At 34.8% G+C, this 19,487-nt stretch overlaps 1 protein-coding gene across 1 annotated transcript; it reads left to right on the top strand.

Annotated features, from left to right (window-relative positions):
* Window positions 1-15,546: 15,546 nt before the first annotated feature.
* On the top strand, window positions 15,547-15,810 carry LOC123239839 (keratin-associated protein 7-1). The gene has a single exon (XM_044667162.1). The coding sequence runs from the start codon at window positions 15,547-15,549 to the stop codon at window positions 15,808-15,810; it is 264 nt and encodes an 87-aa protein (XP_044523097.1).
* Window positions 15,811-19,487: the final 3,677 nt, after the last annotated feature.

Raw genomic sequence — 19,487 nt, forward strand, 5'->3', positions numbered from 1 at the left:
CACTGTTGGTGGATCTGACCGTTCTGGAGAACAGTTTAGAATTATACTCAAAGGAGCCTATAATTGTTCATACTCTTAAAATTAAAAAAAAAATTTTCAATAACACATAGAAACAATATTTGTTAATTATTATATATTTTGCTATTCTTCTCTTCCATCCTTCCCTGAGGTGCTAAATAGTCTAATATAGTTTATACCAGAGCTGTCATGCAATATATATTTCCATATTCTTCATGATCTGAAATAAGACATATCACACATACAATAAAAACCTCATGAGGGAAATGAAGTGAAAAATGGCATGCTTTGATCTGTAGTCAGACTCCAACAGTTTCTTCTTGGACTGTGGTTAGCATTTTCCATCAAGTCTCCCTTGTTTAATCTTAGAATCTTGCTTAGGTGATAATATGATAATAGTTTAGTCCTTCACAGTTGATCATCATACAATATTTCTGCTACTGTATACACTGTTTGATTAGGTCTTCTCACTTCACCTTGCTTCAGTTCATATGGATCTTTCCAGGTTCTTCTGATCTCATCATTTCTTATACTACAATTGTATTACATTATAACCTATGTATCACAACTTATGAAGTTCTTCCCCAGTTGATAGATATCCTCTCAGTTTCCATTTCTTTGCAGCAAAAAATATTTTTTTGTACATAGAGGTCCTTTGCCCCTATCCATAAGTCTTATAGGTAAACTATTCCATATTCCCCTAATTTGCTTATAGAACCATACTTTATTTCTAGAACAAGTATGACTTTATCTTGCTATATGATATGACATGTTGTTCTATGCCTAGTTCCTGCCATACTATTTTCCAGTTATCCCAGCAGTTTTTTTTTTCAAAAAGTGAATTCCCCCCTACCCCAAGAATGGCTCCTTGGGTTTATTGAACACTGAGCTACTATGGTCATTAACTATTGCATATTTAATCATGTAATCTATTCCATTGATTCATTACTCTATTTCTTAGTCGGTAGCAGATTTTTTTGATGATTATCATTTTATTTATATATTTATTTTATAGTATAGTGTGAATCTGATATAATAGGCCTCCTTCCTTCACATACTTTTTCACTAATTCTCTTGATATTCTTGACCTTTTATTCTTCCAGGTGAATTTTATTATTTTTTCTAGCTCTATGAAATAATTTCTGGGTTGTTTGGTTGGGATGGCCCTGAATAGGTAAATTAATTTTGGCAAGGTTGACAATTTTATTATATTGGCTTTGACTGTTCATAAGCAATTACTGTTTTTTCAGTTGTTTAGGTCTGATTTTATTTGTATGAAGTGTTTTGTAATTGTGTTCACAAAATTGCTAGTTTTGTTTTGATAGGTTTAGCCCCAGGCATTTTATATTATTTACAAATATTTTAAATGGAATTTCCTTTTCTATCCATTGTGATTAGACTTTGTTTTACTAATCTCTCCACTAATGTTCAGTTTCCAATTTCATGTTTAATTGGAAATTTTTAACTAACTCCTTTTCTAGGTTGTTGGTTTTTTTTTATCTTACCTTCATCTTAGAATCAGTACTGTGTATTGGTTCCAAGGCAGAAGAGCAGTAAAGGCCAGACGATGGGAGTAAAGTGACTTTCCCAAAGTCACATAACTAGAAAGTATCTGAGACCAATTTTGAATCGAAAACCTCCCAAGACCTAGAGATCTGACTTTCTATCCACTGAACTACCTACCTGCCCTTTTCTAATTTTTTTCAGTTGCATGAACTTTCTGCTTACTCTTTGACTCAGTAATACCCTTAAGTGGTCTGTATTTTAAAGAGGTCAGAAGAAAAAGGAAAATGACCTTTTTGGGCAAAAATATTCATTGCAACTCTTTTCGCAATAGCAAAGATTTGGAAATTGAGGGTTGTCTATCATTTGGGGAATGGCTTTAACAAGTTGTAGTATATGACTTTAATGGAAATACTATTGTGCTCTAAGAAATGATAAGTAGGATGATTTTAGGAAAAAAACAACAACATGGTTTTACATGACCTGATTCAAAGTGAAGTGAGCAGAGCCAGAAAAATATTGTAAAAAGAAAGAATATTTTTGGATGAATGATTTTGAACAACCTAGTTATTCACAGCAATATAGTAATCTAAGACAACTCATGATTTTGGAGATCAAATGCAGACCAAAACATACTATATTTCACTTTCTTTCTTCTTTTTTTCCTTTTTTTTTGTTTCATTTGAGATCTCTTCCACAAGATGACTAACATGGAAAAATGTTTTACATGACTGCACATATAAAATCTATATCACAATGTTTACCATCTCAGTGAATGAGGAAAGAAGGGTTGGAAGGAGGGAGAGAATTTGGAACTTGATTTTTTAAAATGAATGCTAAAAATGTTTTATATGTAACTGAGGAAAAATAAAATATCATTTTAAAAAGACAGAGAGTTGGGACTGTTTTTTGTCTTTCATTGTATTTCCAGTGGTTAATACAGTCAGTGCCTGACACATAGTGGATGCATAATAAATTCTTATGGACTTGGAAAAATGCAGAAGATTAAAAAAAATAAAATAAGATGCTGAGAAGGAAGAGAAGGGACATTTTAACTGAAAGAAAAAGATGGGAAGAATTCAATAACTTGATTAAAGAAAGAAGGAAAAAGTATTAATGAATTAAGTTAAATTCCAAAATTAGGTAAAGAGCTAAGAAAAGGAAAAGAGGATTATGCATTGAGAATGAGGACAAAAAAGCCTTTTAGAAAAGTTTATCTTAAAGTATATTAAGCAAAAAAATGAAAAAATAAAGTGCTTTCTTAAAAGAGGAAAAATAATTTTTAAAATCTTTATTCCAGAAAAATCCATTTTAGCGGCAAATGGGATAAAATATAAACAATACTCACAACCTTAAGTGTGAATTGATTAAACAATTCAATAGGACAGAAGATAGATTAACTAAGTCACAAAACCCTACAAACTGTTGCTTTCAAAACATATTTAGAAAATAATGAGGGTTTGGAACAAAATTTCCTATGCATTAAGAAAAGGCAAAAAAGTAGGAACTGTAATCATATTACTAAGCAAAGTAGAAACAAATAATTCTCAAAATAAATATAAACAGAGAAATTATATTATAATGAATAGACAATAAACCTGCGTCAAAATTAGAAAATGTTATCCAAATGACTTAACATTTAAATTTACAAAGGAAAAATTTACTCTTTTCCTGATAGGCTTACGTTAACAAAGAAAAAAAAATGGAGGGCACTGACCTTTTGACAAGATTTAGCGGCTTTCTCAGTTTCATCTTGTTGGGTCCTTTACTAACTTCTTTCTCCCAAGGCTACTCTTGATAAACTTCCGGGTTTGTTTATCATCTCTATACAGATGACTCTCACGTTTATATATAAATAGCCCTAGTCTCTTTTCTGACTCAAGTTCTGCATCACCAAATGCCTGTTTTTCATTTTCTTCTTTTATTGTGAACTTAAAAAACATAAATGTTTCCGTATACAAAGAAGATTTTATATGAAACTATGAGTCTTTCTCAATTACATACAGCTATTTTTAAAGTATATTTTAGACACAGCTAGATGATGTGTTGGAAAGAATAATGAACGTGGAGTCAGGAAGACCTGCATTCAAATATGGTCTCAGGTACTTACTAGCTGTATGAATCTGAACAAGTCATTTAAATTCTTTCTGCCTCTGTTTCTTTATTCTGTAAAATGGTTATAATAATAGCACTTACTTCCTCACTTGTGAGAATCAAATTAGAGAATATAAATAGTTTGCAAACCTCAAACTATATAAATGTTAACTATTATTTTTTAACTATAACTATTTAAACTCAATATGATATATCTTAATATTATATTATTTTATATTACTTACTATATTCATGTAATTAATGTAATATATTAATATAATGTGATATTAATATAACAAAACACTTCCCTATTTGTATTTCTTCTGAACTTACTCTTGCTTCCTTCTGTATTTTTTAAAAGCTTTGATATTCTTTTATTTTACTTCAATATCACAACCTACTGTATAACAATCTCCCCATAACTACTCTCTTCAAAATATAAGCTTTTTCTTATAATACAAATATAATTTAATAAAATAAATTCTTACATTGGCTAGATCCAAAAGCATCTCATTCTGTACTCTTAGTCCACTGCTATCAAACTCAGATATAAGTGGATTCCTGACAGCCCCACACTGACTCAGAAAACCACAAATTAATATTCTCTATATCATATTATGAGGCAGTAAGATGATGCGATGGATGGCGCACTGGGCATGGAGTCAAGAAGATGAGTTCAAATTCAGCCTCAGACACATACTAGCTATGTGATCCTGGGCAAGCCACTCAACCCCTATTTACTATAAAATGGGGACACCCTGGAGAAGGAAATGATAAACTACTCCAGTGTCTTTGCCAAGAAAACCCCCTGGATCAAATATCTATGGGGTCATATAAAGTCAGACACAACTGAACAGCAACAAAGCTGTTGTATTTTTATTTATTTCATTAACCATTTCCCAATTACAAATTGATATGGTTCTAGAGGGCTCAAGAGGTATGGGAGCAAGTTACAGTCTGTGATTTTGACATCTCTACTCCAGTCTATCACTGCTTCTTCATCATTAATTTTCTCAGGTTAGAATTGGTGAATATATTAATTAGAATTCTTAAATCTTACACATTTTTTCTTTGACAATATTTGTCCATTGTATAAAAGGTTTTGATTCTGCTGACTTCACTCTGTATCATTTCACATTTCACCTTGGGTTTTGTGGTTCGAGGCAAAATTGAGGATATAATGTAGGTACTTATATAATAAGAGAGAAGACAAATTTCTCAAAACGTTTTTGGCAAAATTTAAAACATAACAATGTTTTATATAACATATATTTATTATGTAGATCCATTAGTGAGAAGAATAGAATGCTTTTAAGGAGGCTGAATAACATTTTACTTAATTATGATATAAAGTCCATGTTTCCTGTCATCAAAACCAATTGTAAATGTTTATCTCTTAGTACTAAACTGTAATGAAATTTTATATATTTCATATTTTGAAATATCTTTTCCAGTAAGTAGATACTGTCAAATACTGTTATTAATCCAAAATATATGATTTTAATTGAGTGTATTCATCACTTAGAAAGTGTTTATAGAATTCTATTAAATTCTTCTCTTGATATTTTCCTATCATCACACAGAAGATTAATCACTTCCAATTTGAAGTTAGGTAGAAGCTTCTCAATTACACCATTATATAGATTTTATATATGGAAATTTCTTTTGCAGTTGCATTGAGGTCTGAAAAAAATATATCCAATGCAAATTCATGGAAGAATGGAAATCTTACTTCTTGTTTTAACTTTCTATGGAATGGGAAGTATAGAAAAAAGCTTGACATTGCTTGTGATTCAAAAAAACTTGGAAGTCTTCATATGGACTTTACCACAGTTTAATTTTCTTTCTTTTTTTTTAAGATTTAAATATTTTATTTTTTTAGAAAAATTTTCCATGGTTACATGATTCTTGTTTTTACTTTCCCTTTCACTCCCTCTTCACAACCCCCCCTCCCATATGCAACACACATTTCCACTGGTTTTAACATGGGCAATCAGTCAAGACTTATTTACACATTATTGATAGTTGCAGGGTGTGGATTGTTTCAAGTCTACATCCGCAATCAAGTCCATATCAACCCATGTGTTCAAGAGGTTGTTCTTTCTTCTTTGTTACCATTCTTACAGTTCTTCCTCTGAATGTGGGTAGCATCTTTACCATAAATCCCTCAGAATTGTCCTGGGTCACTGCATTGCTGCTAGTACAGAAGTCCATTATTTTATTTTTACCACAGTGTATCAGTCGCTGTGTACAATGTTCTTCTGGCTCTGCTCCTTTCACTCTGCATCAATTCCTGGAGGTCTTTCCAGTTCACATGGAGTTCCTCCAGTTTATTATTCCTTTGAGCACAATATTATTCCATCACCAGCATATACCACAAATTGTTCAGCCATTCCCCAATTGAAGGGCATAGCCTCATTTTCCAGTTTTTTGCCACCACAAAAACCATGGCTATAAATATTTTTGTACAAGTCTGTTTATCTATGATCTCTATGGGGTGCAAACCCAGCAATGCTATGGCTCGATTGAAGGGCAGGCATTCTTTTATCGCTCTTTGGGCATAGTTCCAAATTGCCAGCCAGAATGGTTGGATCAGTTCACAACTTCACAGCAATGCAATAATGTCCCAATTTTGCCACATTCACTCCAACATTCATTACTCTTCCCTGCTATAATTTTAGCCAATCTGCTAGGTGTGAGGTAGTACCTCAGAGTTGTTTAGATTTGCATTTTTCTAATTATTAAAGATTTAGAACACTTTCTCATGTGCTTATTGATAGTTTTGAATTCTTTATCTGAAAATTGCCTATTCATGTCCCTTGCCCATTTATCAATTGAGGAATGGCTTTATTTTTTATACTATTGATTTAGTTCCTTGTTTATATAAGTAATTAGACCTCTATCAGAATTATTTGTTATAAAGATTTTTTCCCAGTTTGTTGTTTCCCTTCTGATTTTGACTACATTGTTTTTGTTTGTACAAAAGCCTTTTAATTTAATATAATCAAAATTATTTATTTTACATTTTGCAATTTTTTCTAACTCTTGCTTGGTTTAAAAATTTTCCCTTTCCCATAGATCTGACAAGTATACTATTCTGTGTTCACTTAATTTACTTATAGTTCCCTTCATTATATACAAGTCATTCAACCATTCTGAATTTATCTTGGTGTAGAGTGTGAAATGTTAATCTAAAACTAATTTCTCCCATATTGTTTTCCAATTTTCCCAACAGTTTTTGTCAAATAATGGATATTTGTACCAAAAGTTGGGCTCTTTGGGTTTATCATATACTGTCTTGCTGACGTCGCTTATTTCAAGTCTATTCCAGTGATCCTCCCTTCTGTCTCTTAGCCAGTACCATATCATTTTGATGACTGCTGCTTTATAGTATAGTTTAATATCTAGTACTGCTAAGCCACCTTCCTTCACGTTGTTTTTTCGTTATTTCCCTTGATATTCTTGATCTTTTGTTATTCCAAATGAACTTTGTTATAGTTTTTTCTAATTCAGTAAAAAAATGTTTTGGTAGTTTGATAGGTATGGCACTAAATAGGTAAATTAATTTGGGTAGAATGGTCATTTTTATTATGTTAGCTTGTCCTACCCATAAACAATCAATGTTTTCCCAGTTGTTTGGATCTAGTTTTAATTGTTTAGAAAATGTTTTGCAGTTGTGCTCATATAATTCCTGTGTTTCTTTTGGTAGACAGACTCCTAAGTGTTTTATATTGTCTAGGGTGATTTTAAATGGTATTTCTCTTTCTACCTCTTGTTGCTGTGATGTGTTGGAAATATATAGAAATGCTGATGATTTATGTGCATTTATTTTGTATCCTGCAACTTTGTTAAAGTTGTTGATTATTTCTACTAGCTTTTTAGTTGATTCTCTAGGATTTTTTAAGTAGATCATCATATCATCTGCAAAGAGTGATAGCTTAGTCTCCTCATTGCCTATTTTAATACCTTCAATTTCTTTTTCTTCTCTAATTGCTACTGCTAGTGTTCCTAGTACAATGTTAAATAATAGAGGTGATAGTGGCATCCTTGTTTCATGCCTGATCTTATTGGGAAGGCTTCTTATTTATCCCCATTGCATATGATGCTTGTTGATGGTTTTAGATATATACTGTTTATTATTTTTAGGAAAGGTCCTTCTATTCCTATACTTTCTAGTGTTTTCAATAGGAATGTATGTTGTATTTTGTCAAAGGCTTTTCCAGCATCTATTGAGATATTCATGGGGTTTTTGTTGGTTTGCTTGTTGATATGGTAAATTATGTGAACAGTTTCCATTATGTTGAACCATCCTTGAATTCCTGGTATAAATCCCACCTGATCATAATGAATAACCCTTGTGATCACTTGCTGGAGTCTTTTTGCTAGTATTCTGTTTAAGATTTTTGCATCTATGTTCATTAAGGAGATTGGTCTGTAGTTTTCTTTCTCTGTTTTTGATCTGCCTGGCTTTGAGATCAGTACCATATTTGTGTCATAAAAGGGGTTTGGTAGAACTCCTTCTTTGCTTATTATGTCAAATAGTTTGTATAGTATTGGAATTAGTTGTTCTTTGAAGGTTTGATAGAATTCACTTGTGAATCCATCTAGTCCTGGGGATTTCTTCTTAGGGAATTCTTCGATGGCTTGTTCAATTTCTTTTTTTGAAATGGGATTATTTAAGTATTCTATTTCTTCTACCATTAATCTAGACAATTTATATTTTTGTAAATATGCATCCATCTCACCTAGATTGCTATATCTATTGCCATATAATTGCACAAATTAGCTTTTAATGATTGCCTTTATTTCCTCTTCATTAGAGGTAAGGTCTCCCTTTTCATCTTTGATACTGATGATTTTCTTCTTTCCTTTGTTAAATTAGATTGACCAGTACTTTGTCAATTTTTTAAAGTACCAGCTTCTGGTCTTATTTATTAATTTAATAGTTCTTTTACTTTCAATTTTATTGATTTCTCCTTTAATTTTTGTAATCCCTAATTTGGTCTTTAGCTGGAGATTTTTAATTTGATCCCTTTCTAGTTTGTTAATTTGCATGCCCAGTCCATTGATCTTTGCCCTCTCTAATTTGTTAATACAAGCACTCAAGGATATAAATTTCCCCTTGAGTACTGCCTTAGCTGCATCCCACAGAGTTTGGTAGGATGTCTCATCATTGTCATTCTCTTCAATGAAATTATTGATTGTTTCTAAGATTTCTTCTTTAACTAACTGGTTGTGGAGAATCATATTATTTAATTTCTAATTAGTTTTTGATTTGCCTGTCCATGTGCCCTTACTAATTATTATTTTTATTGCATTATGATCTGAGAAGGTTACATTTATTATTTCTGCTCTTTTGCATTTGTTTGAAATGTTTCTATGTCCTATTACATGGTCAGTCTTTGTGTGTGTACCATGTGCAGCTGGAAAGAAGGTGTATTCTTTTTTGTCCCTATTTATTTTTCTCCACATATCTATTAAATCTAATTTTTCTAGGATTTCATTCAACTCTCTAATCTCTTTCTTATTTATTTTTTGGTTTGATTTATCTAGATCTGAAAGAGGAATATTTAGATCTCCCACTAGTATGGTTTTCCTATCTATTTCCTTCTTGAGCTCTGCCAGTATCTCCTTTAAGAATCTGGATGCTATACCATTTGGTGCATACATGTTGAGTACTGTTATTTCCTCATTGTCTATACTGCCTTTTATCAGGCTATCATTACCTTCCCTGTCTTTTTGAATCAGATCTATTTTTACTTTGGCTTTGTCAAAAATCACGATTGCCACTCCTGCCTTCTTTTTCTCATTTGAAGCCCAAAAGATTTTGCTTTAGCCCTTGACCTTAAACCTATGTATCTCCACCCTCCTCATATGTGTTTCTTGTGGACAGCATATGGTAGGATTTTGGTTTCTAATCCACTCTGCTGTTTCTTTCAATTTTATGGGTACAGTTGTGTATTCCCCAACATTTTGGGATCCTCTCCTAGTTCTACCCCTTTTTCTTACACTATTTCCTTTTAAACAAGTGGTTTGTTTTAGAACAGTCCCCCTTTTCCCCTCCCTTGATTTACTTCCCTTTCTACCCCCTCCATTATTATTCCCCTCTTTTTATTTTTTAAGGCCTAATTAATTCCCTCCACCCTCTCTTCCCCTCCCTTTTTTTACCTCCCCACTCTCCTGCTCCCTTTGGTTAATCCCTTCTGACTTTCTCATATTCTATATCCCAATGGATATAGTTACTCTTCCCTCTCAGGGTTAAGTCCACTGAGAGTAAGGTATAAATATTACCTCTTAATGCTCTCTTTCTCTCCTTCTTATAATAGTATTCATCACTTCCCCTTCCCATGCTCTCTTTGTGTGGTATAGAATATCCTATTTTTCTTATTCCTTTAAGTTTCTCTTGGTTCATCTACTATTCTCCCCCTTCTTCCCCCTCCCCCATCTCACATTAGACCATTTAGTGCTCCAACCACTCCTTATGAATAATTTTTGTAGTTACTATAATAGTGAATATAGTTTTTGAAAATTACACATAATATTTCTCCATATAGGGATACAAGTAATTTGATATTATTAAAGCCCTTAAAGAGACAGATTTAAAAATAAGTTTTCTTTCTTTCCCCTCTGTTTCTTATTTACCTTTTCATGTTTCTCTTGGTTTTTGTGGTTGGATATCAAACTTTCCATTTAGTCCTGGTTTTTTCTGTGCAAATACTTGGAAATCTTCTATCTTGTTGAATGCCCATACTTTCCCCTGGAAATATATAGTCAGTTTTGATAGGTAGGTGATCCTTGGTTGTAGACTCACTTCTCTTGCCTTTCTGAATATCATATTCCAAGCTTTTCAATATTGTAGTGTGGAGGCTGCCAGATCCTGTGTGATTCTGATTGGTGCTCCTTGATATCTGAATTGTCTCTTTCTGGCTTCTTGTAGTATTTTTTCTTTTACTCTGAAGCTCTTGATTTTGGCTATTATATTCCTGGGGGTTGTCTTTTCAGGGTTTACTGTAGAGGGTGATCTATGGATCCTTTCAATGTCTGTATTTCCCTCTTATTGTAGAACTTCAGGGCAGTTTTTCTGGATAATTTCTTTTAGTATGGAGTCCAGATTTCTATTAATTTCTGCTTTTTCAGGAAGACCAATGATTCTCAAATTGTCTCTTCTAGACTTGTTTTCTTGATCTGTCAATTTCTCAGTGAGATATTTCATGTTTCATTCTATTTTATCAGTCTTTTGATTTTGCTTTATTTGTTCTTGCTGTCTTGAGAGATCATTGGCTTCTGCTTGCCCAATTCTGGTCTTTAGAGACTGGTTTTCTGTTATAATATTATGATTTCCCTTTTATGTTTGGTCTATCCTGTTTTCCAACTGTTTAATTTTGGTTTCCAATTTGCTTACCATTTTATTTGATTTGGGGGCATCTTTCTCCAATTGGGAGTTTCTGTCTTTTAACCTGTTAATTTCCTTTTGAGCTATTTCCCACTTCTCTCACCAAATCTTTTCCATCTTTCTCATGATCTCAGATTTGAACTCTTCAAGAGCTGTGACCAATTTTCATTTTGCAGGGAAGCTTTGGATGTGATTACTTGTTTGTTTGCTCTGTTGTCTGGATTTTTTCTATGTAAAAGTTCTTGAGTGTTAAAGATTTGTTTTTTATTTTTCTCTTTTGGGGTTCTTGTGACTGGCTTGCCATTATTATTATTTCTTTATCAGTCAGAAGTATGGGTGAGGCAGACAGGCTCTCTGCCTATGGAGCTGTGGAGCAGTTTTTGCCTGAGTCACAGCTGCGTGCACCCTCTCAGCTTTATCCTCACACCCAGGGTTGGTCGTCACTCTTTAGGCTCCTGAGGTCTCAAGTCTAGTTGTTCTCAGGGTCAAGCCTCCTGGTGTTCCCCTTGCTTGCTCCTCTGCCCAAAGCTCCTTTAACAGTCTCAGGGCTCGACTTCCACAGTCATGCACCCCTCTGCACTTGGTCCTCACCCAAGGTCTGCACCTGTGCTCAGGGTCCGTGTCTGCACCTGCGTTCGCACCTGCACTCAAGGTCTATGTTCAAAGTCTGGTTCTTTAGCCTCTTGGTGTCTTAAGTCTTAATGCTTTCAGGAGCAGGCCCTGGTAATCCCAGGTAGCTGCCAAGAAATTAATGAATGCCCCCAACTTGTTCTGACTCTTATTTGCTGGCTTTGGCACTGTAGGTGGTGTGGGGGGTAGGGCATTGCTCAGGTTGCTTTTAGTGAGAGCTATTTCACCCCCTTATAGCATGGAAATGCCCCAATCCCACATACCTTCAACACTGTGCCCTGTTGTGGGGGTCCCTTCATTTGTCTGGGTTTGTTTTTATGTCCTCTTGAGGAATCCTATATGGGTGGGTTAGGAGAGGTTAAGCAGCTGCTTTTTAGCCTGCCTCTACCTTAACCTGGAAGCCCCCACAGTTTAATTTTCACACGTAAATGCTGCTTTTCTGTGTAACTTTGGGCTGAATTTATTAAGAAACATTATCAAGTCTCCATCAAAAGATAATTTCCAAAGCAATTAAGTGTCCTATAATAGTGATTGAGGAGTTCTCCATCATAAAAAAATACAATCTAATTAAGCTAAAAAAAAAACCTCATAATACAATTCTTATGGCACAACATAATATTAGATTATATTCTGGTATCACAATTTGTTTAGTCATTCCTAATCAATGGCCATCAAAAATTGATAGAAAAATTGAGAAACAGTCTGGAAAAAAATTATATCTAGACTAGCATCTTACACCACCTAAGGCAAAAAGATACAAATGGATAGTTACCTTAAATATAATTGTAAGAAGGGTCTGGCATATGTGCATAATCTATTTTTTCTCCTTTGAGAATGCTGGGGAGTTAGTCTCCAGGGAATTTTGATTGAAAGGGCAAGACTGTGGAGCCTATGTAGACATTCTATAACTCATTCTAATCCTCCAACTATGTGGTTAGAGGAACTTTTTTGATTCATTGTGTAGCCAGAAATGATATCTTCAAAAAGGCATGAGTCAGCTTTGACCACATCTCTTTGCTTGATATGCATCTAGGAGAACTTGGTAACTATTAGGTGACCTTGTAATAGGAGGAAATGCTATATAACTACCCAAATTGAGGCCTCCCTAGCCTTTTCATTCATTTTACTAGGTACAAAAGTCTCTGATTAGGAGAGATTGAATCTTTTGAATCTTGGAGTCAGAATTAATTGTAGGCATTGTAGCTAACCTAGAATCAGTACTCCAAGGATTAAAGAGCAATTTTTGAGGGTGATCTTTGGGAGCTTAGACATGCAGAAGGAATCATCCATCAGTCAAACTACATCTGGACATGAACTTGATAGGACCAATGTTATGTAGTTTTGAGACAGTTTTTGAGCTTATTTCCCCGAAGATGCCAGTGGCATTAGAATCAGCCCTTGAGGTATAGGGGAAAAGGTAGTGTTTATCGATATTATATTTTTGAAGTTTTCCTTTATAAAATTTGCTCAGTGTTAAGTGATTCAATAGAACTGGGGTGCTAGTCACTAGCCCTTAATGATGAGAAGGGGAGGCCCCATAGCTAGTGGGAGCATAAGTCAATAATGGTAGAGAAAAGAAATAAGCAACAACCCCTTCAGTTCACTCAGGAAACCTAAGGGGAGATATAGCCTGCCTGACCTAGGGAAATGGGGCCAAAGTACACGTAGGATATAAAAGATTATGTCAAAAACATATTAAAAGAGAAGAGAAGGAGATACTTTTGGCTATCATTTGTTTGAAAGGCAAACTATTACAGTAGGAAAGGCAGGGAAACACTCTCTCTACTCTCCAAATATGGGGTGGGATGGGGGTTGGGGAGGGGGTAATGATAGCGATGTCAAAAGAAAAAGAAAAGGAAATATTACCAATGAAAGAAATTCACAATCCACAATTCTATAATTTGTATCAGAAACAAAATTTGCTTCAAAAAAGATTTGAAATTTATAGAATTAGCCACATTAAAAAGAAAACTGGTCCTTGAGGTTTATCTTCACCTCAGTGCCAAGCAATAATCACAGGAGTCATAAAAGAGAACTGAGTGTTGTTACATTCTTACCCATAATTGATTACAACATTCAAGCTTGCTTTCCCAGGAATTGTTAACCGCCAAACATAACAATCTATCACTTTGATATCTGAGTTCCTTCAAGTTTCAACAGTGAAGCCATTCTCTAACTAGGCATCAAAATGTTTAAAGAGATTTGACAAAAAAGGTGGGGTGGTATAGTTCAAGAAGTTGTGCTATTAATTAGGTGGATGCCCATAAATACAAGAATTGTAGCTTAACTTGAGCTATCCCATGATTTGAGACAATTATAGCCTTGTCTGATGTTGCCATCTAAATGGGAATAAGCATGTCTTCTGCTTGTTTATGTTATCAAATGATACACAAAGCCAAGTGCAAGAAAAAATATCCCACTAATCATTTCAATAATTTGTACTTACATAGTGCTTTATAAACACTTTTCTCACAACAACCTGTGAAGCAAATAGCGTAAGTAGTGTCATGGTATAATGGTTAGAACATTAAATTTAGGAAAACTTGAGTTTGAATCTTGCCCCAGTTTTGTTTTTGTTTTTGTTTTTGTTTTTATCCTGGGACTCCATTCTACTAACTATATATTCCTAAGCAAGTCACTTTGCTTTTCTTGGACTCAATTTCCTTATCAATAAAATAAGTATAATAATAGCACCTGCCTCATGGGACTATGTGAGACTTAATGATCTAAAGAAAAGTTGTCTAACTTGGGGCCAGCAGGCACATTGAAAATAACATACTCCCCAATACAATCCCAAACAGATCAAAATGTATTGAGAAATACCAACAAATAAAAATACAATATAACATAAACATATGAATAGGTGGTTTTCTAAGGTAAAATGCTACCTTTTGCAGGGATCCTTATGTGTGATTTAGTGACTCTCATTTCTATTTTGAATTTTATACTACTAATCTAAAGCACTTTGAAAACATTAAAGTGCTATATCAATATTACTGGTTTCATTCAGCAGTGTCTGACTACAGTACTCCAGAGATTTTTGTCCCTGGGATTTTCTTGGCAAAGATACTGGAGTGGTTTGCTATTTCCTTCTTCTATGTGTCTATTTTACAGAGGTAACTGAGGCAAGTAAGCATTAACTGACTTGCCCAGGATCATCACAAAGCTAGCAAGTGTCTGAAGCTAAATTTGAACTCAGATCTTCCTGACTACGAGCCCCATGCTCTATCCACTGCACAACCAAGGTGCCCCATATTAATATTAGTCTTTGTTTTATACATATATATGTATATATATGCATATATATATAATTACTGAGACTCAGAAAGGTTAAATTATATTCCTAATATTATGCAGGCAAAAAGTGTCAAGGCAGGTAGAGAGAAACTGATTTCAAATCCAGTTGTCTTTCTGCTGCATCACACTCTCTAAATACCCTGTTTATCTATGAACAAAAGACTTATTTTAGCTCATCTTTGTTTTGAGTTAAGAGGGAGAAAAAGTGATATCTTGTTTTACATATTGTTTACTTAATATTTATAAGGTCAGTAGAAATGAATATAAAATCTGAAATCAGCAATAACATATGATAGAAAATAAGTAATAATTATGCCACAAAATTCTGATTAAATGAGTTCATTGTCAAAGGTAGCCATCATTTGAAGACACAGCACATTCCTATCTAGCCAGCAAAGCTTCCTTAGACTTTTATAATGAGTTTAAGGACCTCTTTATATGTCATTATGTGCGACAATAATGGGATTCTTCATGCAAATTAGAGTAAAAAAAAAGCTGGGGAGGTGTGCCACACTCCGAAGTCAAATATATAAAAGGCCTATGCAGAAGAAGGAATTCAGACTTAGATAACTTGCTCCTAGGAATCTAGTCATCTTCCAACACCTGCCATCATGACCAGATTCTTCTGCTGCGGAAACTATTTCCCAGGGTATCCTTGCTATGGTACCAACTGGCATAGAACCTTCAGAGCAACCCCCTTGAACTGTGTTGTGCCACTGGGCTCTCCCCTGAACTATGGATATGGTTGCAATGGCTATAGCTCCCTGGGTTATAGCTTTGGTGGTAGCAACTACAGCAACCTGGGCTGTGGTTATGGAGGCAGCTGCTGTAGACCATGGGGTTCTGGCTCTGGCTATGGCTACAGCACCTATTGAAGACATGTCTACAAGCAACAGAGTGAACGATTTTTAATATCAACAGCATAATCTATAGACCAGTCCGAGCTTCCAGGAAGTGTTGGAGGGATCAGATTCTACCTATTGCTCACCAACATTTTGCCAGATTATCAGCTATGGCTCAGCACTTTGATGTTCCTGGAGAAGTCAGCTCTTGAGACTTCAGAGTTCCTTCACCTGAACTAAAACTCATTTAATATTTTCCTGAATGTTAAGAACAAAAAAAAATTTCACTTCAAGTTTGCTCTGCTATTTTTGTTTCTTTACTCCTGCCTGAATGCATTTCAGGTTGGGAATAATGAGAAGGGTGTTTGAGGGTTAGCTTACTAATAAAAAGCGCATTGGAAATACCAACATTGTCTTTGTCCTGATTATTTAAATCACTGTGTGCTTTTATTAACTCTATACGAGTCAGAATTACTAATTTGCAGGGAGAATCATAACCAAATCCTGTGAATAATGTCTGGTGTAAAAGAAAGTCTCATTTTGATGTTCACCTTTTGTCATAATGCTTACTTCTGAACCCCCTTAAACATAGTGTACAAACAGTAGGAACTGTTCTTAAATTTTCTTTGAATCTCTCAAACTTGGCACATGGCCTAGTACATGGGAGGCATTGTGGAGGAAAGCAGGGTTGCAATGCTTCTTTGTATTCTTACATTTTAGTTAGCTCTCCTTGAGTCTCTTTAAAAAGGTGCTCTTTGGCCCCAGTCTCCAAGGGAAAAGCTTACTACACTGTCCTTCAGGGTTCCAGAAAAATACTTTGAATGGTCATGGTGTTTCTTTTCTAACACAATTGGCTTGAATGATTCATATTTCCCCCATTATTGGGGGTCTATGACTTGAACTCCAACTCCATTTAATGAATTAAGATTAACTTTTACAAAGGGATTATTTACTTCAAAGTTATAGCAAAACCCCCAAATATATAAGCATTTTCTTTTCCAAGTCTTTAGGGGGTGTGTATCCCCCTTATACCAAACTTAGCTCTTTTCTTACATTTATTGGTCCCAGGATTTTGACATCCAAAGGCAGCATTTTCATTAGTTTAGTCTTTGTTTTATCTATGATTGGACTAGGGTCCAAAAGGTTATTCCCAAAGATCAATCAGTGCTATACCAGCTGTAGAACTTGACCTGGATTCCAGTGCCTGAATTCCTGTGGGACTTTTTCTGGACCTCTTAAAATTCTCAGGTTTGGAGACATTTCTTTCACCTTTAAAATGAAGAACAAATTAAAGTGCCCAGGACCAAGGTGTACTTGGGGTTATATGATTTCAGAGGCCTTAGGACCTCTCTACTTAGAGCACAGTCTGTCACCAAGCTCCATATGCAGAACTGAATCCCCAAATGAAACCAAAAGAGAGAGGCAACCAGAGTTTATTTAGATATTTGTGAAGATACCTCAGATCTAGTTTTTTAAAAGGGGTGGGGGGGTCCTCCCAACCATCAGGATAATAAAGTGGAAACAGTTTCAAAACATCTCTGCATGCTCCAGAAACTCTCCATGGTACTTCCCTTAAATATAACCACAACTCTTCTCCAAAGCAAGTTTATTCTTTCCAATTGGAAAGATGCTCTTCCAGGCACTTGGTTCCTGCCTGAGATCCAGTGAATCTTAATTGCCAAGTATAATACTAGCTAGATACACTCTATATATCCTCTTGAGCTTTTTGAAGGTCTATTTTCTCCTCCCTCAGTTTCTCGTGCTAGTTCCCAGGTCACTACCACGATAGATTTTCTGAAGGTTCTGTCCTTGGCCCCCTTATTTTGTTTTTCTACGCTATCTTTCTTAGTGATCTTGTCACTTCCCATGATTCAATTATCATCTTATTGTATGGTGTTTTCAGAACCAAGAATCATATGCATAAAAATGCTAGTTGAATCCATTCTAAGGAGAAAGGAATGAAAAAAGAGAAAGTTGTGGAAGGCACCAGTTCAGAGTGAATGAGTTCAATTTGTTTTCAATGAAATATGAGGTACATTATTCAGCTGAGAAGATAGGGCAGGGGAGTCATAGGAGGCTTGAGGACAAAAGAAAACATGTAGAAAAGCTACTGTGATGAGGGGGATAGTGAGTTCATTGGAATAAGTAAAAGAATTGACTTGCTATCATGATAGCTAAATTGAGATTATGTAATCTAAATGTAACCTGGCTCTTGTCAGCATGGTTTTGTGATTTCCTAAATCTCAGTTCAGTAACATGTGAGTAGGAGTAAAACTAGCAGATGGTAAGAGTGATATAAGGTGGAGGCCTGGCAGGACATGGATAGGGCACTTAAATCAATGTGAATAGCACAAGGGCAGGAAAAGAGGGACCTCAGATGGTGAAAGGCTTCAAATTCTTGCCATATCAGAAACTGGGGATATTTAACACATAGAAGAAAAGTTAAGCAGGACCATGACAGTTATCCTTGGATGCCAAAAAAAAACTGTTACTTGAAAGAGGGAACAATTGTGCTGTGTTTAGCTATAGGGTGGAACTGGGAACAATATATAGGGGCAAATTTAGATTTCATGCAAATAAAAACTTGTTCAAAAAAACCAAAGCTACATCAACATGGAATGGGTTGCCTTAGGAAATCTTCAAGCAAAAGTTAGTATGATACTTGTAGGGTATGTTTTAGAAGAGACTTTTTTCAGATATGAATTATTGAGATATACTCCTACTCTAAATTTCTGTGATACTTTACCTGTGATTCCATGTTTAGTAACTTTTAGAACATCATTTCAATATCAGTCATTTTACTTATTTATTCCTTGTTCCTCTAATTTATTTCTTTTTTATTTCTCCCCTCTATTTTATTTCTTATATTCCCTTTTATATCAGCTTTGTTTGTTTTCTTGAAGTGTACAGTCAGCATGGTCAGCAGTTAAAAGCAGTCTTGCCACCACTATTATCTACTACCAAAGCAAGCACTCCAATTATTGGTACATTTTTTGCACTTCTGGGAAATGGTACTTACAGCTCTCACTAAAAAAAAGACATCTGAATAATTGAGTGGAACCTCACTGACAGACTTTTGGAAGAACATGAAAAAGAATCATATTTTATTAGGGAAATACAAATGGATTTCAATTTGTACCATCAGAATAAACATCTAAAATGATCAATGTTGAAAGGAAGTCTATGAGAGAATTCCTTGAGAAAGTATGACTATGATTTGAAGGCTTGTAGCTAAAAGTTAATAGTATTAAGATAGTGCCATATACCTTTAAGAAGTTGATCCTAATGAAAAGAGAGATCATTAAATAAAGTTGATAGGGGAAGGGTTCTGGAAGTGTCACTAAAGAACAAAGAACATTGCTATTTCCCCTCATTTTCCAGTGAAAAGGGAAGGAAGGAAGGAAGGAAGGAAGGAAGGAAGGAAGGAAGGAAGGAAGGAAGGAAGGAAGGAAGGAAGGAAGGAAGGAAAGAGAGAAATGTTTCATGGGTCATAATGGAATAGGAGGCAGGGAACTGAGAAAAATACAGCTGCTGTGGAAATTGATCTTCTTTGAATCAGATCCCTTGTGAGTCCAAACTCTCCAAGTCCATGGGTCATGATGGAAGTCACCCACAGGATATGTCCAAAACTTTCAGAAAGAACCAAGGAAGATATATGATAGAATATCATGTACCTAATTGTACCACCTTGGTGACAGCTAGTTTTTGTT

This window comes from Gracilinanus agilis, chromosome 3, assembly GCF_016433145.1.
Source record: "Gracilinanus agilis isolate LMUSP501 chromosome 3, AgileGrace, whole genome shotgun sequence".
In the NCBI taxonomy this organism is placed as follows: domain Eukaryota; kingdom Metazoa; phylum Chordata; class Mammalia; order Didelphimorphia; family Didelphidae; genus Gracilinanus; species Gracilinanus agilis.